Below are 22,774 nucleotides of genomic sequence, written 5' to 3' on the forward strand. Positions count from 1 at the left end.
GGAGTGAGGTTTTAAGAGAATGGGATATATTGCTGAGGTGGAAGATGGACATGAATGATGTCCGGAGGTTTAAAGGAGGGAATGATGAGTGATGGAGGAACGCTGGAGCATGGCTGCGCTGGACTGAAGCATAGGCGAGCAGGCAGGTTAGACAGGCTGGAAGACAGGTGATGCAGTGATCCTGGGACACTTGAGAAACTGTGAGAGGTGAAGCACAACAACAGGGTAATAACTTCTCCAGAGAAAGCCTGAGACATGATTCCACCTATAAGGAGCTAAAACAACACTGTGACGTTGAGTGGGTGAAGAGCCGGGGTAGATACACTGCAGAGATGGTGAGCTGATGAATGACAGGTGTGTCAGCTGAGGGAAGTGATGAGCCGGTTGCAGGCAGGTGTGTAGGTAGACTGGGCCCAGGTTGACAACAGGACAGGAAGAGACTCTCACACACACCTAAACACACCCGGAGACAGCGGGGAACACTGGGAAACACAAGGAGAGACAGTGGCACGGCCGTGGACGTGACCGGCCTCACACACCTCACTGAAAGTCAAAGTTCCAAAGTGAACGCAGAAGTCACAGCTGGAGGATCCACCATGAGCATTTGACTCTACCGCTCAGGTCAAGAGCATCATGGGTGTTTTATTTGGGTGATTAATTAAGGTAGATGCTACCTTTTTTTTAAAGCCGAGGTATAATAATGCTAGTTGTAACCACACCATCCATAAGGACGTGATCCTTAAAGCTGCAGTGGGTAGAAATGGAGCAAATATGATTACAAAAAAAAATATTTTTATAAAATGGTCACTTTATCTTGACAGTAGTGCAATCTGAAAAAAATCATGTGCCTCTGTGTACTCCGGTGCTCCTAATGGCATCTGCAAGATTTCACAGACTGGAGGAAAACAGCCAATCAGAGCCGAGCTGGAGCCTTGCCGTCTCTGAGAAGCTGTCAATCACTCCCGAACTCCGATCAAACTGTCAAACTAGGCAGCGCTGATCAAATATCAATCAATATTCTGTTACTGTAATGCCTATTTCTCGCCTCAAATGTTTTCAGAAACATCTTGTAGTTTACAGTTTAGCTGTAAAATGAGTTAAGTTTGTGACCCGGCAGCCAAGTTGAGATCGGTTGAGGAAACACCAAGCACCGCCCACCAGCCGGAGCAAAGTATGAACCTGAAAATGAACATTACAGATGTTTAAATATACTCAATAACATACAAGTACGCAAAAAAACAACGTTGTTACAGTAACACTATTGCTATTTACAACTAGGGAACTGGTTAATCACGATAACTCTTCTATGGAATGAATGCTTCATTACAGTACCCACCATATGCTAACCAAAACAAGTTACAGTATTACTAAAAGGTTTAAGTTCTGACATTATGCAGCATTATATTCCATCATGTCATATTACGTTGTTGCATTACTCTTCTGTGGTACTTGTGTTATGTCACAAAATGCTGCAGTATGTGCTTGTTGATGCTAAAACGAACCTCTCCAATGCAGTGTTATTTCCTCCCTCCAGAGGAAACCTCAAGTCTCAGTTGCAAGGCAGATAGCAAACAACATTTATACATCTGTTTACCCCTCAGTGAGTTTAGCATTTTTTTTGTTTGCTTCGTGTGGGGGGTCCTTGCGGATTGAAAACTCAGCAAAGCTTTGCTAATTAGTCTAGATTGCCAAGCGTGCAGTGGCATTCCTCTAATTATACCACAGTTAGCATCACGCTTGTTGGAGCAGAGCTCAGCTCCTTCGCTGCAGCTCCCCTGGCGTTTTAAAGCGGGGACGGGTGGTGGGGACGTCAACAGCCCTAAAATGCAAGCAGTTAACACACACAGGGGCTCATGGGTAAAGATTTTTTGAAATGAAAGGTAATCAACTAAATATGAGCATAAAATTGGAGGCTGCTTTGTGAAAGGTTTGGCTGGAATGAAGCAGATGGAATGAATCGTTTTTTGCACAATTTGTGCTGCGGGGCAACAAAGTGTTCCCCACCTAATAACAGAGCTGATAGGTTGTCATCGGAGATCCATCTTAGTTGGAGGCAACACAGCCCTTATGGAAAGAGGGTCGGTATAAACACTCAAGCTTTCAGAGCTCCAGCCCACATTTTACCACTCCATTTCTGGCTTCCCGCGTCTTATATTCCGTCTTTCTGACCCCCATTTCTTTTCTCTTTCTCTGTGCAGCTCCTATTCCTTTTGTAACATAGCTATTTTTCATAAGGGCTCTCAGTGCAGAGTGCCTGATCCTGATGCAGGATGGAGGCAAGCTTTCAGCAGCCTGATGAAAGCTGAGGCAAATGGAAGTCTCACAATGGAGACGCCATACATGATAGAAGATACGGCTGCACAGACCGGCTGTACAGAAAATAAAAGAGCTTCCAGCGTTGACAGGGCTGCTTTCGAGCCTCGGGCGATTTCATTTTTTTAATAAAAGCAAATAATATTGTTAGTGATCGGCTAAATTCCCCCAATCAATTGAGTTTAATGTGCAATGTGGTGTGTAACTGTGAGCAGAATTACAAAGAGACCGAACCAGAGTGAATGACTGAGATAGAAATCTGTTATCCAAGGGGGAGAACTCAGTATTCATGACACATGTGGCTCAATTATACGCTGTGTAACTCTGCACCATAATATAGTGACATTAACAAAGCTAGCAACACAGGATCTAAGTAAGACCTTAGCTTTTAGTCATGATAGCAGTGTTAGTCATTGGGTTACTTTGGTCCAAAAAATTATGACACTCCCATCAGCCTCAGCTGTGCATTGATGGATATTGAGTGCTGATTGTTAGCACAGCGATTAGATTAAGAAAACTGTAAACATCATACCTGCTAACATTCAGCATGTAACATTTAGCTCAAAGCACCACGGCGCATAAGTATGAAGGCGGAGCCTGCCGAAATCTAAAATTAATAAATAAATTACTATAAATAAATATGCTATTCAATGTACCAAAAATAATATTAAAAATAAATGCAAGCATTAATTAATTGATAAAACTATGTTTTGTTTTTTTTTAACTCAAATTTGTATGATTTTTTAAACTGATTAAATAAAATGTTTTAAGTGGCTTTTACTCAAAAAATCCTAAATACCGATATTTTGAGTAATACTCTTATCAACATATAGGTTTGCTTTATATATTTACCCACTCCTATGTTGATAAGAGCATTAAATACTTGACAGATCTCCCTTTAAGCTACATTTTGAACGGATTAAAATGTGTGATTAATTTGCGATTAATCGCGATTAACTATGGACAATCGTGCGATTAATTATTTTGGTTACACTTCATTTTACAGGTCCGCAAATTTCAGGGTAATTAGGTGATAATTAACAAGTAACCTATTTGCAATTTCTTTGAAATTACTGCCAAATTCCCCTAATATTTACCTCAAAATGTATCGGAAATTACTTATTTTTTATTTTATTATTTAATAATTATATTCCGCTATTTCCCAATAGCTGATAATTTAGTTAATAATATAATAATACATTTAATTTATTAGCAAATAACTTCTTTGAAATGTCTTTAAAAACTCCCTGAATCATTACATTAGCTACCAGTTTACATTTGTGTAGACAATAAGTCACGCAATGGTGAGATTAGTTCCTGATCATTAGTGTCTTTTATTAGTTTTGGTTTTCCACCTCTGATGAAAAGCAGCGCACAACCGCTTCTCAAGCCTAAGGGCCCTATTTTAACCATTATATGTTATTTTAGCATATAATTATTTAATAATATTTATAATAAAGGTAAATAAGGTAAATATTGGGGTAATTTGGCAGTAATTCCAAAGAAATTTCAAATAGGTTACTTGCTAATCATCACCTACCATGTGGACCTGTAAGTGTTACCAGTACCTTAATCAAATGACAGCCCTATAGAGAGACGGGTACTTGTAGCTATATGGCACATTGTAGGAGTGAGTAATGCACAATGAGCTTCCGCAATAGCTGAGGTGAGTGGGCGCTGTATGGGGGAGACGGTAATGCACCAGAAAACTGTACAGGATGTACAGTACATGTACATTAAGTCCAGTTAACTGCCATCAGCCCCACCCACCACTCCGAAGAGGACAATTAGGTCAGAGATGCGAGAGCTTTGCTGGTGTTGTGTTTCCTGATTTCTGGGTAATGAAGTAATTTGACCTTTCAAAGAAAAGAAAAACTAACAACGGCTATTACGTTACCCTCCGGTGTTGATCCTTTCCCGCTCTTGTCTCCTTGGTTTGAAAGTCAAACGTAGGTCAAATGTCACTGGTGTGAAAACGGATAACACTCCTCCTCCTCCTCCTCCTCCTAATCCTCCTCCTCCTCTCGCCCACAGATCAGTTTGGGTCATTAGTCATTGCAGTAAAATCAGCGTAGTTCGATCACAGAGGAAGTTGTTAATGGTGCCTTGAAGGATCCAATGCAATCGCAAGCTTTCTGCAAATTACATTCCAGGCAGCTGCGGGAGATGTTAGGAGAACCGCACCCGCCGCCTACCTGGGAATCAGTGAGCCCCCCGCTGTGGAGGACATATTTTAAATTGGTGTGGTTTTGATTTCCCCGTCTTCTTCCCCCCATCTACCTTCACCACAAAGCGCCTCATCATGTAGAGCACATTCTCCTGATCTAAGGCCGCGCGGCATCCTCATCCATGAGCATCACATCACAGGCCAGCGAGGCGTCCTCGGCTCGCCGCCGTGGCGATGGAGAGTGGCAGCAGGCTTTGTTGTAGTCACAAAATGTAATTACAGTCCTGCATCAGCAACCCCCTTCCCTTCGCCTCAGCATTCCCCTGAGGAGCAGCTGTTAAAAGACTTCTCTAATGATTCAGTGATGACCCACAGCCTCTCGTACCATCCATCTCATGCTCCTTCTCAGCTTTCCTCTAGGCTACGGACTTTAAAACAATGTCTTCATCTGAACTTTGTCAGAGTCATTGTGGAACTTTTGCTTTGGGGATTTCATTATTATAATCCCCTAAACTGGGACGTGACTATCACATGAAAGATAATTAATGTCTCTTGTGTTTAAAATCCCAAATCTCGCATCGCATCACGGCTATTTGATAGTGATGTGGTATTTTGTTTGGATTATAAATTGCCCCTAATGGAGGTTTGTTATCTAAATGTAGCCGCCTGCCACCAAAACTCGATGCATCGATTAGTCCCCGAGGAAGACAAATTGCCCCAATGCAGTCATAAATATTCAACGCTCATATCCGAGATGAAGTCGAGTTCAGCCCGCGATTTCTTTTTCTTTTTCTGCGAGAAGATAATAACTCACCAATAAACACAGTCGCTGTCAACATTTGGGATTCATAGCTGATTATGCATTCATGCAGGGCTGCTTTCCGGGAACGCAAGTAGCCTACTTTCTCATTTTGTTTTCCCTCGCTGTGTAATTTCTGAGGTTTACTGACGCAGATAGAAGTCAAATTATTCAGCTTTTTATTTTGTGTCAACACTGCCTTGATATTTCTGCAAAATAATTTATAGAGTTGTAAGGTTGACTTGCCTTCCTGATGTAAAATTAAGGTTATAAATCATATTCTCTGTCAAAAGTGATTCATTTATTACTTATTTATGAATTCATAAGACTTCAGAAGAATTTCTGTGTATTTACAAAAGAAACTTTCCTGATTAAGTTCTGCTTTTATTCATGGCTGCTTGTCCCGTAACAACAAGACAAAAGGAACAATGTAACGCAAATCCACAGACATGATACCATACTATATGCTCTACTTTAGGTACTGTTCTGCTTTGAGCTTAATGTTAAACTCAGCATGCTAACATGCTCGTAATGACAATACTAGCATGCTGATGTTTAGCAAGGGGGCAACTTGAAAGGTGAAGCCAATGTTGAAGTGCCTTAAACTTGTATTCTTTCTAACAGCCAGCAGGGGGCGACTCCTCTGGTTGCAAAAAGAAGTCTGATTGTATAGAAGTCTATGAGAAAATGAGCCTACTTCTCACCTGATTTATTACCTCAGTAAACATTGTAAACATGAGTTTATGGTCTCAATCACTAGTGTCAAGTCTTCTTCAATACAGCATGATGTTCATTTAGTAAATGATGGTCCCATTTAGACTCAAATAGACCATAAAGCAGGGGATGCTTTAGGGCGTGGCTACCTTGTGATTGGCAGGTCGCTACCATGGCGTTGTCCGGTCTGGGAGTTGTCCGTGTTTTCGTCTTACAACTTTAACCCTTTCCAAGTTTGTTTTCAGTTCATGAAAGTTGATATTAACATTTTGGCCTCCCCTCTTATTCAGTGTTCTTAGCGCCACCCTCTCGTGTAACTTCTGGTTGCAAAAAAACAAGATGGCGATGGCCAAAATGCCAAACTTGAGGCTTCAAAACCGTAGTTCACAAACCAATAGGTGACGCCAACGTGACTAGGCCCACTTCTTATGTATCTATATAATAGATGTCTAGGTGTTTAGCAGGTATAATGTTTACCATGTTCACCATCTTAGTTTAGCGTGTTAGCATGCTAACATTTGCTAATTAGCACTAAACACAAAGTACAGCTGAGGCTGGTAGTAATGTGATTCGTTTCGCAGGTATTTGGTCGTAAACCAAAGTACTGGACACATTCAAATTTTGACTTGATGATGACGCTAGGGGAAGAGTTAAGGGATCACCAAAGTTATTACAATTCATCCTGATGGGGACATGAATGTGTCGACCAAATGTCATATCAATCCATCCAATAGTTGTTGAGACATTTCGCTCAAAACCACAAACTTCATGGTGGCGCTAGAGAGGAAAACTCAAAGTCATAAGGAGAAATCATTTGGGAGCCATGAATGTGATGTGCCAATCCATCCAGTACATGTTGAGATATTTCTGTGTAGGTGAAACTTTGACCTGCTGTTGGCGCTCAATGAAAAGTCATTCTATCATCTTTGTACTAAACTCCATGGCAATCCATTCCATAATTGTCAAGACGTGTCACCAAAAACGCTCAACCTCATTAGGATTCATCCTCTGGGGACCATGTATGTCTGTACTGACCAACCAATATGCCGCTAGCGTGGCTTAAAACCTAATCAATAAGTAGCTGTTCTTCTTCTTCTTCTGTGGCTGCATTTCGGCTTCTGGCCAAGATGTCAGCGGCTCTAATTAGTTTGAAATACTGTGCAAACGGTTTGACAGTGTGATAACAGGCTAACCAGTTTAGAGATGAAATCTTTGGACAATCTGATGATGAGGATCTACATTCTCAGTTAATGTAATTATGGGATTCATTTAAGACAGGATGTGAAGGAACCGGAGACACCGCATCAGACCCACAGGTTGACCTGGTATTACTGCATCTTGTGTCGAGATTACGTCCATCATTCAAGCAGCAGCCTTCAAAATGAAGCAGAATGATTCAAGCGGAGGATCGGTCATGAATGGAAATGACAGCAGCAGCAGACGAGGAAGAAAATGAATCAAATGGGACTTTGTGGATTTACATTCTATCATCTGTGCTGGTTTGACATCATTACTAATGATTACCGACAGTGAGATTCAATACATGCTCCAAGATAACATGATTTAACAAGCCGAGGTAGTAGGAAGTTCCCAATAGAAGTGAAGACAGTGGTATGATCTATAAAGACATTTAACACCACATTAAAAATACATTAGAAAGACATTAAAGATGAAAGTGAAGTGTCTTTCTAATGCTCATGTAGCGATTAATGAGTTAGGATGGACAGAAATAATCTATAAACATTGATCTCTCTTCTAACATCAAACTAATCAATGCATAGAACTTAGGTTTGAGGATCATTACAGTCATAAATCTTGAATTTGATCAGATATTTAATACTGACGAATCTACCCCATCCACCCCCAATATGCCCACAAGCAGAGTCATTTTCATTTTCAATTTATTTATTGAGATTGTCATTTATGCAAATAGCATGGGCGAGGATGTAGTGTGCTGCAGCAGCTACTAGATAAAGTTTAAACTTAGTGTTAAAACTAGTGTTTTCACTTGTCTTCTAAAGAGGATATTGTATTTCTCGCACTCATAGAACTAGAGTTTTTTTGCCGTGGCCCAAATTGCTTTCGGGGATACTTTTAGCAGCGTCACTGCTGGAAACACTGTTAGAATCAGGCAAAGTTCTGTACAACTGATCTCAAATCAGCAGCCAGGAGCAACTTGACCAGTTCTTAATAGCCGAGCCCATGATCAAGACAAATCCGAGTCCAACAAAGCACAAGTCCATGACAAGTGCAAGACTTCAAAAAAGTGGACTCGAGTCCGGACTCAAGACCGAGTACTACAGCCCTGCCTTGAGGTGAAACCGTTTTATCAACCGTTGTTTCCAAAGTAAAGAAAGAACTCTACAAATAAACTTTTAACCAGAAAAGTCCAGAAAGTGTTCGAAAAAATGACAACATCTAGATTGATAAAACTAAATATTACAAAATTGTTGTTTTTTCCCCCATTGTATACACAAAGCAGGTAAAGTTGTCTTAAGCAGTTTTTGTCACTGACACTATAAATTAAGACAGAAGGATGAAGATGTTTTTTTTTATATTTACTGTCACAGTGACATGATGGAGGTTCAGCAGGTCATGTTCAGCTGCTGAAGATAACATTAGGTGTCTGTGCTCAATCAGATCGTTTAGCAGCAGCAGCACCAGTATGACAGCGCCGCTCAGACGTCATGAAACATGGACCACACAGCCTTGTTACAATGACCACATGACAGTGACTGATTGCTGGTTACTGTGCTGACTAATTTGTCAATTTATCAATTTGTATACAGCTTGTGTGTGTGAGAGAGAAACATAAATTAGACTGTTGAAAGATATAAATGACCGGAGCATTCTCCCCTGGAAGAAAATTGTAGTGATTTTAATATGTAAATTAAATGTTTTGGAGAGTTTTGAGATTAGAATAGAAGAAGAAAACCACATCTTGTTTTGATAAACAAATGACTTTTATATAAAGTTACATATCACATATATTATTGGATCATAATTATTGATGCGTTAATGAGTTCATCACTTTGATGTTGCAGCTGGTAAATGTGGAGCCAATTTGAATGTATTTATATATATATTTTATATTAGTTTACATACTGCTTGGTAGCTTGTGAGCAGCTAGGGCTGACCAGAATGCTTTGAAGCTTTGACCGTTGCCATGGTAATCGACCTCCAGATCAGTATTCAAATGCTTTTTTTTAATATATATATATATATATACATATATATATATATATACACACACACATATATATATATATATATACACACACATATATATATATATATATACACACACATATATATATATATATATATACACACATATATATATATATATATATATACACATATACACACATATATATATATATATACACATATACACACATATATATATATATATACACACATATATATATATGTGTGTATATATATATGTATATATATGTATATGTGTGTATATATATATATATATATATGTGTGTGTATATACATATATATATATATATGTATATATATATATATATATGTATATACATATACATATAAATGTGGAGCCAATTTGAATGTATTTATATATATATTTTATATTAGTTTACATACTGCTTGGTAGCTTGTGATATATATATATATATATATATATATATGTATATATATATATGTATGTATGTAAGTATATATATAAGTATGTAATAATAATGTCTAAATTCCCACATAGCCAATGAAATTAGGAATAATCCCACAACATTATTCATTATTCATATTCAACATAAATCAAAAAAATGGTATTCGGGACAGCCCTAGTCTCTATAGACTCAATGCATTTCAGGGTTAACTAGAATCACTGCCTGGCGGTTGTATGCCTCTGCCAACCAGTCAAGTTGCAGTTCACATCCATGTTTGTCCAAAATGTCATCACTTCATTTTATCCTGTTAGACATTTGTGTGAAATTGTCATAATCAGTGTATGACTTCTCGAGTTATGGCCAAAAACGTGTTTTGTGAGGTCACACAGTGACCTCTGACCTTTGACCCCCAAAATGTAATGAGTTCACCCTTGAGTCCAAGTGGATGTTTTTGCCAAATTTGAAGAAATTCCCTCCAGGCGTTCCCTGAGATAGCGCGTACACGAGAATGGACAACCCGAAAACATAATGCCTCTTGCCATGGCTGTCGCCGACGTGGAGGCATAAAAAGGTCATAATAAATTGTGTTTTTCTCTCTGGTGTTAACTTACATTGCTTTTCATATTTCTCTTAACATATTGGTGGCTTAAGGTAAAAGCATAGTTGTTGCTTATTGGTCATTAAAAACTGATAAATAATTAACATTTAGTACCTGAAAGCATGCTACTGTTCAGCAGGATTTACTAGTTATCCTGTTCTAAATCTAAGCATACTAAAATAATTCATCAGATTAAAAGGTGTTTCCCTCTAATCAGCTCATTCTGATAATCAGCTGACATTCAGTTAGTGTCTGAACACTAAGTGGAGGAGAGCTGCGTTCCTGTTCGCCGACTCCAGGTCCATTTACTGCTGATTAGCATCACGGTGGAGGTTAAAGGGACAAACACAACTGCATGTCAGTTGCACTTATCACACGGGTGCACACTCCTGGGAGAGAAGAGCTGATTCTAACAAAAGGGTTTCTTTGTTTTGGAGCTCATTATTGGATTTTGGCACTGAGGCGGTGGAGACTGTGAATCAATTTGCACATTTTATATAACACTGCCCTCATCTGGTCACTTTAAGAGGCCGTATACTTATCAATCACTTAGAATATCTCTGGAATAATCACACAATGTTGAAATGAAAATCACAGGTTGTTTTAATTTCTGAGTGGATTTATAGTGTGCTTTGCAAAAACGTTTTAAATTTCTCTGTATCAAAAAAAAAAGAAACATTTTTGTACTATTACTACTTGGAAATAACGTTTGAGAAATACTTTACAATTAAAAGCATTACTGTGGATGTACAATATAAAGTCAATCGCATCTACATAATTGATCTATACAATTGCAGCCAACTATGGACTCGCATATATAAAGTACCATAAAACAGCCAGGAAAATAAAAATATGTACATTTTCCTGCTTTAATAATTCAATTATAAACAGAAACATTTGAATTTTCTACACACCCAATTAAGGAACATAAAGTGCCTTATTAGAAAATAATCTAGTGATAACGTGCTCCATGAGAATCATTTATGTGATCAACAAAATACAGTAAAATGCACACTTTTTAAATTCAGATATTAGGTGGGAATCGGCACTCTGAGGGTCTACACACACAGAGCTCAAACTTTTTGATTCAAATAGAGCTACGACTGAGTTTTAAATAAGAAGCACGCGGCTGTACGGGAAGTCTTTCACATTTCATCTGAACCTTTAAATTACATGTGAAGGAGTAAGGCTGGTGCTGTGTGGCACCTCTGGGTAGACGTTTGTAGTACCTATATATATAAAGTTCAGATCGGTTTGTCGGTACCGTCAACAGTGTTAATAGTGATCTCTTTATGTGCATAGTCTGGAAGGAATGGAGGAAATGGAACATGAAGGCAGGTAAAGGCATGGGGAGAGTGTGATAACCCTCCGACAGTTATCCTTTCAGTTCAATCTAACTCTTTCTGAGCCCCCAGCAGACTCTTTCAGTGTTGGCACGCGGCACCTCCGTCACGGACGCACCGACAAACTCCTCCTGTCCTCGATCCCACAGTCTAAGACCTGGAGTACGTCTGAGAATCACCCCCGTGGGGTCGATTTGTGGCTTCTTTCGCTTTGGTTCCAGTTATCAGCGACAGTAGTGTCTCCAGCTGAAGCAGGTTAAGCAGGCAGTCAGTAAAAAAACGGACCAAAAAGGGCCACATGTTCTGTTCAAAGTGAGGAGAGGGTTAACTCCTCACTACTCCCAGTCTAAGAAGTGCTTTACTGGTCAGCATGGACAGCTAAGGACGATGGAACCTGGTGGAAAGAGAAGGAGGAAAACAGGTTATTCCAGGCCCTTTCATGGCGGCAAAATCTTCAGAAAATCTTCAAAAGAGAACTAATAAAGTATTGATGAAGACTCTCGCTGAATGAACTCGGAGAACAGTGGAGGTGAATTATTGATGGGCGCTGTGTATACGAGCCTGACCTGGTATAGATCCTGCTTTCTTCGTGAACTTCCATCTCTGAGCTCTTGAATTCATTGAGCTCCTTGCGGATGGCGGCCTGCGACGAGACGAGAAAGAAAACAGCACTTCAGCGGGAAAGCTTTTATCCATTTATAGCAAGGCACAAGGATCAAAGCTACGCATACTTAGATTATTTCTCACTGTTAAAGGGATAGTTTGGGTGTTTTGAAGCGGGGCTTGCATGAAGTCCATAGTCGGTGTATTACCTACAGTAGGATGGCGGTTGGCACGACCCCAGTTTGGAGAAGCAGGCAGGAGTTACAGCACGGGAGCAAAGCGATGTACTGCTGTGGACGGGGCCGGCAGCAAAATGTATTTTAGACACCTTAAAAAAAAAAATCTATATTCGTCTAAGCGTATGATATATTTAGAATATTTTCATCACTTTACCTTGCCGTCAGACAGCCCTTTCTGACGGGGAACTGCCACCAGACTCCAATGAAAAAACCTGTTATTCTACTTCAAACCAACAGAGGTTATTGGCCTAACACTGCCTCGATCGATTAGTTTGTTTGTGGTATTGTGTGACTTTGGTGAATTCAAACTCACCAAAGTCACATAATAACACAAACAAAGTAACCGATCAAGACAGCGGTAGACCAGCAACTCTCATGTTTTGCGAGGTAAAATTACAGTTTTTTTCCAATGGAGTCTGGATGTTTTGGCAAGAGCATAGATAGCAGCTTTGGTTCCCACGTCAGAACCGTAGACTGTATAGCCGTCTCACGGCAAGGTAAACCAGTGAAAATATTCTGAATATAGCGTACACTTAAACTGATAAAGATATTTTTTAGGTGGCTAAAATACATTGTGCTGCTGGCTCCGTCCACAGCAGTACATTGCTTTGCTCCCGTGCTGATAGTCCTGCCTTCTTCTCCAAACTGGGGGTGTGCCGACCGTCATTTAGGTAATACACTGACTATGGATAAGTACCTCATTCAACCACACTTCAAAAACACCCAAATTATATATTTTAATGTTCCAGACAAACTACAAAAAAACACATTTTTACTTTTAGTACATATTAAACATGCATGTCAAATTATGCCACTGTTAACATAGATATAATTCCTGCTCCTACATATTTTCTGAGCTTCACTGAACCAGGTAATTCACTTGGTAATATTCAGCCCAGCCATTAAGCATTGCATTCCTGGGATTCCTCCTCGATACTGAACCTGCTTGGAATGCAAATCCTCTCGGCGTTGACCAAAGTAAAAGACATCGCTGTTCATAAAACGCTCAGGAGCTTAGGCTCGCTCTCGCTAAGAAGCTCTAAGCCACTAGAGCCCTGTAAGTGTGACGAGAGGTGTTTGTGAGGATGCGTGTTGAATCTCACCTTGTCAGCAGGAGTGAGCTTGGTCCATGGTTTATCTGCTCGCCGGTCATAATCGTGGGAGTGCGTGCTCTCGACGTACTCTTGGAAACGCAGGATCTTCCTCTCCTGGAGTTCAGCCACCGTGGGTCTCTGGGACAGCTGATGGGGGAGTGGACAGGAGCATGTTAATCTGTTTTAGGTGTCATAGGGTTAGTTTCTAGTTTATGATAAAGTTACTTCGTTGCATCCTGACCTTTCTCGTGAGCCTCCGTTTGATCTCAGATCTCTCTAATCGTCGATCATCTTCATTCTTGGCTGCAGGGAGAAAAGACATTCCATGAGAGGAGGAAACACTGCAGCCAGTCAGGTAGGTTTCCACCGGAGCTGCCGTCGGCACGCCGCGGTAACGGAATCTTTAATCAACGGCGCGCTCTGCACAAGGCGCTGTATTGTTTTAGCGCGGGTGCGAAGCGTCTTCTTGGCCCGAGTCATCTGAGGACAAGCGAGCCACAGTGAGGGGGTACGAGTCCTGGATCAAAACGTGTTGACGGATTCTGAGAAGTATTATGTTGATACTTGGTTCTGGGATCCAACTTGGCATCACAGTGATGCTGCGGCGATGTTTCACCACAGTAGGCTGATTTTACTCCGTCTGCTGGTGCACGCTGCTCATAATGTTTATGTGTTTACATTACCTGGTAGGGGATGGGGTTGGGGGGAATTGATGCAGCATCGTATCACAATATTTTGCATGATAATATTGTATGGATACATGGACGTCAAGTATCAATCTTTTATTATATAAACTATTAACCTAAAAAAGGTTCTAGCTGACTCAGTCTTAAAGGTAATGTGAAGATCCTGGTGTCATATGAAACCTAGAAAAACCTAAATCTATTGGTCCCAACCATGTCACTTTAGCTTGTCGGGAAGAACGCTAAATTTTGGCCGGGAAAAACTGGCATGACCATTTTCAAAGGGGTCCCTTGACCGTTTACCTCAAAATAAAACTCTGAGGTGAACAGAGTAGGGATGTGACGGTGAGGACATTTTCCCACTGCTTAATAAACTTGTGACAACACCGTCGTTACGGATTACACCGGACATTTTACAAGCAAAGATGACGCTCATTATGTAGAGCGCTTACTTTGATCTTTAACTTAGTTTTTCCGCTTTGACACCAAATCATCCGCCATCGTCTTGTCTGTCAACTCCCTCGTCTCGTGTGTGTGAAATCTGACATCTGCTAACTCTGTGTTCAGACACTTTAACTTTCAGTTTGTAGTATCCAAACAGAAAACTTGTACTTAATGTGAATCCATCACATGGCTGCTACCTAATCCGCCTCATGGATCAGTATAAGTGCTAATGAACCGGTACAGGCACACTTCTAATATACGGACACCTGGCCATGGCGGAGAGCTGCACTTTTTACAGCACATTAGTAGTCAGTAAATCATTCATCGTCATCAAATGTCAGGACTGCAACCAGTAATTATTTAGCATTAATATCAAAACAGACTTTTCGAAGTGCTTCACAATAAAGGATCAACTGAAAAGATCACGGGAAAGTGATGAAATTAGGGAAAAGAACAACACATTTGGGTATACAAGAGTCATTACAATGTGCCACCATAACTGAAACTGCTGAGTGTGTAGACACACTCAGAGACAGTCTAAAAGAATATTGGATGCACATTTGATTCAGTCCCTCACTTTATTTTTCCATCTCCCCGTTACTATATCACACTACGAAAAACATGCAAATATGCATGAGTCGCCCACATTCTGACTGCACACAGTCTTCTTCTATATTAATACCAGTTTATGTGTGGGGGTTTCGGTGCGTATGCATGGTTTATGCATCTGGCCCCCGGAGAACTATAATTCAAATCAGAGACAATATCTTAATAAAGTGAAGGCACCACCAGTATTGTACGAGCTGCTGTGTGTTAAGTGACTATCAATATGCCTGAGGCAGGAAGGAAAACAAACACATTATGTTATGTGGATGGATGACCAATGAAGACTATTGATTTCAAGGAAAAATGAAGCGTGTGCTTTTTGACCTTGTGGTGGAGAGGAACTGAATGCAAAATAAACACACCTGAATGGAGAGCGATAGATGGAGGGAGGGAGAGTCTTACCTTGAAGGATGTTCCTCTGCTCCAGCTCATCTGCTGATGGTCTCTGACTCAGCCGCCTGAAGACAAAAAAACACTGCTGACTTCTCTCATTTTTTAAAAGGCTGATATGGCTTCTTTGAAAGGAACACATTTTGTCTTGAGAAGGGATTTCCATGACACACAACATTAATTACACTATAAATAATGCATGAAATCTGTCAAACTGTATCAGCCATTATATCAGAGATGAATGACTTTGACTTGCCACATCCAATTTTTACAATACGGATATATATCATCCTCATGCGCATCTGTTAGCTGATATGATGCGAGGCCTTTACCGTGTCAGTGCCGAGCTGATCTTGTTCCTCACTGCCATCCACTGCTCCCTGTTCTGCCAACTCATGTCGTGGTTCTCCTGATCGTCCCTTTCCTCTCTCTCCCTTTCTCTCTCCAGCTTCAGCGCCAACGTGTCCTTCCTCCTCACACGACTCGCCAGCCCACCTGTGCACACACATATGACCCGTTTAGTTATACAAGCATACATATTTTATAATTTAAACATTATCACTCATTTTAAATCAAGCATCACTTAACAAAGAATGTCAGTTTCATTAAAGGGTGTAGAAGCAAAGAGGTGAAACTCCGGTGCTGTTTTGACAACGGCTGCTAGATGGCGCTGCGGTAGCGCTGCCGCAATTTTGGAATGAAAACGACAGTGAGTCCATAGCCATGAATGTATAAAGAGAATTCTGTAAATCACAGAATAATTTTTTTTAGGTAAATCAACTTCCCAGTACGAACACTTAAATAGCCCTCATTTAAATCATTATGTCCTAAAAGTCGTAAAATTCACTAATCCAGAGTTATTTTCCTTGGCATAATGAACGAGCATCAGACCCACGGGACCGCACCGCCCTGCACGCTTATATGACATATCTGGTTCTGCCAGCTTCCTGCTAGCTGTATGCGGCTGTAATAATGGATATATTGGCTGTAATTCATCACTTTTATTATCTTATAATACACCCATGGGCTGTATGCTGTAAGCCTGTAACGTGGTGGATGTATTAATGTCTCTGTTCCCAAACAACCGGCTATCGGCTAGTAGTGCTAGAAGCATGACATAAACAGAATTTAATGTAGTTGTAGGCTATTTAATAACACGCAGGGCAAAAGCACAGGACACAACCACTTATACATCCATGGTCTGTGGTGTATTGGACATAGATTTTGGAGGTCCTTGTCATTAAAATAAAATTGAGATTGCTCTCAAAATCTGTGTGTTGCATTTTTCTAACTTCCATTTATGTCCATCGCTCACTTTATGCTCCTCTGGGAAGCGTCCGGGCAAAAAAAGGTAAATAAATAAGTAAGTAAGTAAATAGTTATAATAGTATGCATATTTATAATATTTTTATTGTTCAACACAGGCCATTTCGGTAGAGACATTCAAATTATGATAATAGAATAGAAATAATTTTGTTTTACTTTTGCACGGCACTTTGTAGGCGGACGTTTTACTGGTTACTGATTATGGTAGCTGATTCGATTACAGTCCACAATGGCGGAGGCGGAGGTCTGCTGCAGGGCGATGGCGTTGCAATGGAACGTATAATTGACATTCACTTCTTAGCAATATACGTTCTTTGGTGTCATGATAGACTTAAAAACCAACAAAAATCCTGGAGCTTCTTAAGACGCTCTTAGCCTCGTACAAGTGTGTAAGAGGCCCTCGTTAATCTAATTTCTAAGAGTGTCTTTAGCTGCTTTTGGGAAACACCTCTTAAGCTTAAGAAGGCTGGGGAGATGGATTTTACGATCCTCTTAGCCATAAGATGCTTTGGGGAAATGGGGCCCGGAAGATTTTGATAGTTTTCTATTAGAGTCCAATCCTCAAATCGTTTTTTTTTGTTTGCCCAGCAGTCCGAAACCCAAAGATATTTAATTTGCCGTCAAAATGACAAAGAAAAGCAGTGAGGATTGTCACATTTCACAAGCTGCAACAAGGATTACATGTTTACATGCAAAAAATACTGTTTTTTTGCCCCTTATTCTGAAAAAGACAATATTTGTACTAAACTAATGAAAATGAATATTCCTCTAATATTCCTGTTTACATGCAGCCGTTGTGGACGTGTTCGACCGTGCGAACACAGCCTCCATCTTTCATTCCTTCAACCAACTTCTTGAAAAGGTCGGCGTTGCAATGTTTTCTCACATATCCAAAAACCTGTTGATATCCAAGTCTTTCATGATGTTTAAAAGTAGGTGTGTTTCTCCTTCTGACCAGAAATGTGGGCTTTTCTTTTGGGTACGCATCTCTGCAAACGGTCAGCTAGCTGGTTTGTGTACAATGCACAGAGCTGGACGTAAACAGGCAAGAGGCCGTGTGTCGCAAACTGACGTAAAAACTCCAATTGAGACGCATATTCTGAATGTGCTGTATGCATGTCCAAAGAATGCTGCTAAAACCTGAATAATATCGGCATATCCCACATGTTTTAATCGGAAAGTGGCCTAATTCAGAATATCTAAACAGATTATGCTGTCTACATGACCTGTATCAAATTCAGAATACCGTCATATTTGGAATAATAGTGAAGAATTAGTTTGCATGTAAATGTAGTCAATGATTAACCAAATATCAAAATAGTTGCGTTCAGACTTATTGAAGGTTAAAACTGTTACACTTTAAGCTCTACACAGACTGAAAACACTCATTATTTTCAGTCTTTTCATACATAACATGGATGTAGAAAACAGAAAGGTCTTCAGGCACTCTCAAGTATAACAAGACATAAAAGATATAACCTTGTTGGATATTGCAATAAATAAACAGATATTAAAGTGTACTGAGTTCCACCTTTCTGAAGGCTTCAGATCAAATTAGGCCTGTCAATCACGATTAATAACTACTTGAACTACTTTCAAACTACTTAAAAAGTTATTTCCAAGTAGTTTTCACACTCTGGAAAGTGAAGTGGTATTTTTAACGTGTATCTACCGTCCCTCCTATATGACTTTAATGTAGCGGTATAAGCGAGGACTTACTTGGTGGGCCTTCCTCGTCGTCGTCGTCATCGTCGTCGTCTCTGTACAGGATGGGGCCGTCAGAGTCAGATTCCTCCTCACTGTCCCCGGGGCCTCCGTCCTCGGGGATAACACTCACTCTGAGGTCTCCAACCAAAACCCTTCTGCTGCGCGGCTCCAGCTCCGGCTGGCGAGGAGGCCTCGGAGGATGAAGCTTCCGCATCTCCTCCTCCATGTCAAAGTCATCGTCTTCTGGCCTGTTAACAAATACAGCTGTGAGGGAGCTGAAGGTGCTCAGATTCAGTCATTTATGTCTAAGTGGGAGAATAAACTGCAATACTTTAGGCTCCTCGTAGCCACAGTGTTCTAATCTGGTATGCAGCCGAGTACCATTGATTACAGTTGCAGGCAATTTGCAACCCTTTTGCCAGGTGAGGGTATAAAGCTCAATTGTTTGCAGGAGAGATTAACAAAGCACAGTTTCACTACATGATTATTATTTGACTCACTGAGGAGTGCTGCTCTGCCGCTAGTAGCGACAGACTACCTTCAGGTCAACAGCCCAGGAAACTCATGTCTTTTTTTAAATTGGATTTGCTCTGCCCCATTTCAAGTTCATATTCCTGAGTGTATAGTAATAACAAACCCAATAACATTCAATGTCAAATGATAGCTTTGAGTTTCCTGTTGTGTCTTGTAAATTCAATTCAAATAATTTATTGAACATCTAAATAAATGAATTAAGAGAGCAATCCAATATATCTGGCACTGGGGCCTGTCTATTTCAATCAAATAACCCCTGGCTGAGTTGATTTGAAGAGAAAAGAAAATGATGTGTCCTATTTGCATGACAGATTTGCTCAAACACTATGGCTGTAGCAGCCTATTCAAAACTTGGACTTTCTTTGTTGGTATTGCTCATCTTCTACAATGATGATGGGGCCACATGGGCAGATTAACATAGGCTTGTTCTGTCTCTTAAACATGGTTCCCTGTTATTTGCTGAATAATTACTCACTTTGTTTTGTCCTGTGACTGATTATTGGATAATTAATCTAAGCACATTTGCTATGTATAAATAAAGCTACAAACTCAAGCCCAACAGGCAACAACAGCTGTCAGTGTGTCAGTGTGCTGACTTGACTATGACTTGCCCCAAACTGCATGTGACCATCATAAAGTGGGCATGTCTGTAAAGGGGAGACTCGTGGGTACCCATAGAACCCATTTTCATTCACATATCTTGAGGTCAGAGGTCAAGGGACCCCTTTGAAAATTGCCATGACAGTTTTTCCTTGCCAAAATTTAGCGTAAGTTTGGAGCGTTATTTAGTCTTCTTTGCAACTAGCTAGTATGACATGGTTGGTACTTTTTATTAGGTTTTCTAGTTTCATATGATGTCAGTATCTTCACTCTAGCTTTAAAACTGAGCCTGCTGCAACCTTAAAAATCACATGTTGCTTTAATGCGGTAAAGAAATTAGTGGCTTTAAAACAAATTTGCGTTATTATCGTGTTAACTTTGACAGCCCTAGTAATGATATTTTGTTATACAAGAATGTAATGTACAGCATGTGGGACACTTACAGCCTGAGAGGTTCGATGGTGATGGGGCAAGAGTTACGCGAGTTACCCCCAGCCTCAGTGAGGAAATCTGGGGGAGACTCAAACAGTAGTGAGTGGGCCCTCTGGGAGCCGTCTGGCTTGGCCTGAGCTGGACTTGGGCTGGCCAGAGCTCTCTGGATGAGGATGTGTAGGGGGATGGCCGGAGGCTGGCTGGGAGGCTCGGTGGTCGGGCTGGGGGGATCGGTTTGCACAGTGGGCACGGGACCGGAAGAGGAGGATGAGGAGGAGGAGGAGGTGGTGCTGGGTGGCAGGAGTGACTGAACCCTGGGAGGAGATGGAGGTATGTGGGACGGCGGCGAAGGCAGAGACTCAATGGAGATCTGAGGAGCTGCTGCATTTGTCTTGTCCTCATTGCTATCTAATTTAAGGACAGCAGGGGGCGTCGGTACAGGGGCGGAAGCTGGGTCAGCGGTGGGAGACTCTGGGTCCTGACTGGAAGGGTCCACGGAATGGCGCTTTGTGACCGGGGTCATCCTCTTTGGTGGCGTCGGTGGCGAGCGTCTAGCGGGTGCTGGCACTATGATGACACCACTGCCAGGCTGTGAGAGCTCAGCTGTTAGAAAACAAACAACAGAAATCAATACATGCCATATAGAAGGATGCTCATAAACATAACCTGCAGGCAGAGCATGAAGATGCACATTCAGACAGTCTGTAGGAGGGTGAAGTTAAGTTTCATTAACAAAAACAAGCAAAAAGGCAAATGTGTCAATAACAGCTTTAGGTGCGGAGAAAAGAAGATGTTTTGTTACTGCCGAGCTGGTTGTTGAGTCAGTGGAGGCGGATGACACACACATATTAACACACAACTGTCTGTGTAATGAACATCCAATGGGATCAACACACATTCAATGCACTCTAGATGTTCATCTAATTTCCATGCATTGTTTTCTTGGCAGTTAAGTAATAGCTGCAATACACATGCGATCAATGCAGTACTGGTGTTAAACTGTAGTGAGGTACTCCATTTGTTGTGAGGGGGGTGAATCGATGCGAATAGTCTGCAGGCTCTGTTAAGATGGATTGAGACCTGTCGCTCCGCTGGGTACCTGAGCAGGTCTGGACAGCTCTGTGCCGCAGGTACACAGGTAGAGAGAGGTAGAGGCCGAGCTCGCTCTGGCGTCTCCAGCTGGTCCAGTAACAGGGCTGCCTGACCTTAGAGCCCCTGTTCAATGAGGAAGCTGGCAAAAATGAGTGGAGATGTGAGGGAGAGAGCTGGGTTTACATTCCGAGCTGGAAGGGAAATACAAGAGGGAGGTTTTTGAATAATGTTTGTTTTGGTTTGACACTCGCCAGAAGCAGAGCATACATCCATCCTCTGTGGGGAAATAACTCTGAGCACAAGATAAGAAATACCTATGTTGATTATTCTGGTTACATAAAGTACCACGGCAGTGCGATGTTAACCCCATTAACATATAGTCTCGTTTTAACGTTTTTCTGACATTCCTGCTCATTCATCACGGTAATCAGTTCTCTTTCAGGGAATGAATCACAGGGAAACCCAATTTTCCCCTTGTTCCAGCTTGTTCATCTCTATTAGAGCTGGACCGATAAATCGTCCGATATCAGCTTGTTGCAGATTTTCGTATCGGTGTATATGTCAGTCGATAAGCAACATATAATTGCAGTACGGAAATGCCAAAGTAGTCACTTTTAGGGTGTTTTTCAACCAGGGCGCACTGACAAGTTGATTTTTCAACTGTAAAATGTCCCACTCAGTGTGTCAGTAACAATCCCTAAGATGTATTCAACATAAAAAAACTTTCTTGTGAGAAAACATAACTGACAACATGTAATATAAACTTAAAGGGGACAAATAGAAAACAGAAGATGTGTTCTACGGGGATTGCCTGCACAAAGTTTCAACAGTCCAATACACTGTCCATTACAAATGTAATCTCAGACAGCCAATAAGGCAAGCTACTCTGCACAGACTGTGAAATGGAAGACTGTGAAATGAAATGTAGGATCATATATATATATATATATATATATATATAACCTCCCGAACAAATGGTAGTGGAATGTGACACTGTTTGAAAGAGACAGTGCCGGGATGGGCTGTAAACAAGGGCAGCTGTGGCATGCTGGGACAAAGAATATGAGATACTAAAAGCTAATCAGTGTCTATCAAAACTCCGGGGAAGTGCTGCTGGCAATACATAAATGATGCAAAGACAAGCCGGTGCGTGTCCTCTCTTCAGAGACTGGTGGCTGCACACACACAGAGACTGCACACTAGCAACACATTGGAAAACAACCTGCACAGCAACGAACCGCAGCCTCACCGTGAGACGCTGCTAAAGTTGGATCTGGGAAAGGTAATTACTGTCAGTACTTGTGGATGTTGTTAACAGCAGCATATTCACAACTTTTAGTCTCTTTGAAAAGGAATTCTAAAAATCCAAGACAAACTATAGCTGAAATATAGTTGTCAATAACTTCCTCTGACTCAAAGATGAATAACTACTTTCTGCATTCGGCTTTTTGA

The 22,774-nt window shown here is 40.9% G+C and overlaps 1 protein-coding gene across 6 annotated transcripts in view; it reads right to left on the reverse strand.

Annotated features, from left to right (window-relative positions):
* Positions 1-10,808: 10,808 nt before the first annotated feature.
* The window catches only part of phactr4a (phosphatase and actin regulator 4a), a 39,753-nt gene continuing 27,787 nt past the window's right edge, over positions 10,809-22,774 (reverse strand). For 4 of the 6 annotated variants that reach the window (XM_037794337.1, XM_037794338.1, XM_037794336.1 and 1 more), the window contains 9 exons: positions 21,330-21,461; positions 20,242-20,833; positions 18,677-18,912; positions 15,964-16,126; positions 15,644-15,699; positions 13,750-13,811; positions 13,518-13,655; positions 12,139-12,215; positions 10,809-11,966 (listed from right to left, as the gene is read on the reverse strand). In XM_037794337.1, the coding sequence (XP_037650265.1) occupies positions 11,951-11,966; positions 12,139-12,215; positions 13,518-13,655; positions 13,750-13,811; positions 15,644-15,699; positions 15,964-16,126; positions 18,677-18,912; positions 20,242-20,833; positions 21,330-21,461 (1,472 nt within the window). In that variant the 3' untranslated portion in view covers positions 10,809-11,950. The remainder of the gene's footprint in view (positions 11,967-12,138; positions 12,216-13,517; positions 13,656-13,749; positions 13,812-15,643; positions 15,700-15,963; positions 16,127-18,676; positions 18,913-20,241; positions 20,834-21,329; positions 21,462-22,774) is intronic. The other 2 variants (XM_037794340.1, XM_037794339.1) reach the window with 1 other exon arrangement.

Source organism: Sebastes umbrosus, chromosome 15, assembly GCF_015220745.1.
Source record: "Sebastes umbrosus isolate fSebUmb1 chromosome 15, fSebUmb1.pri, whole genome shotgun sequence".
Lineage (NCBI taxonomy): Eukaryota > Metazoa > Chordata > Actinopteri > Perciformes > Sebastidae > Sebastes > Sebastes umbrosus.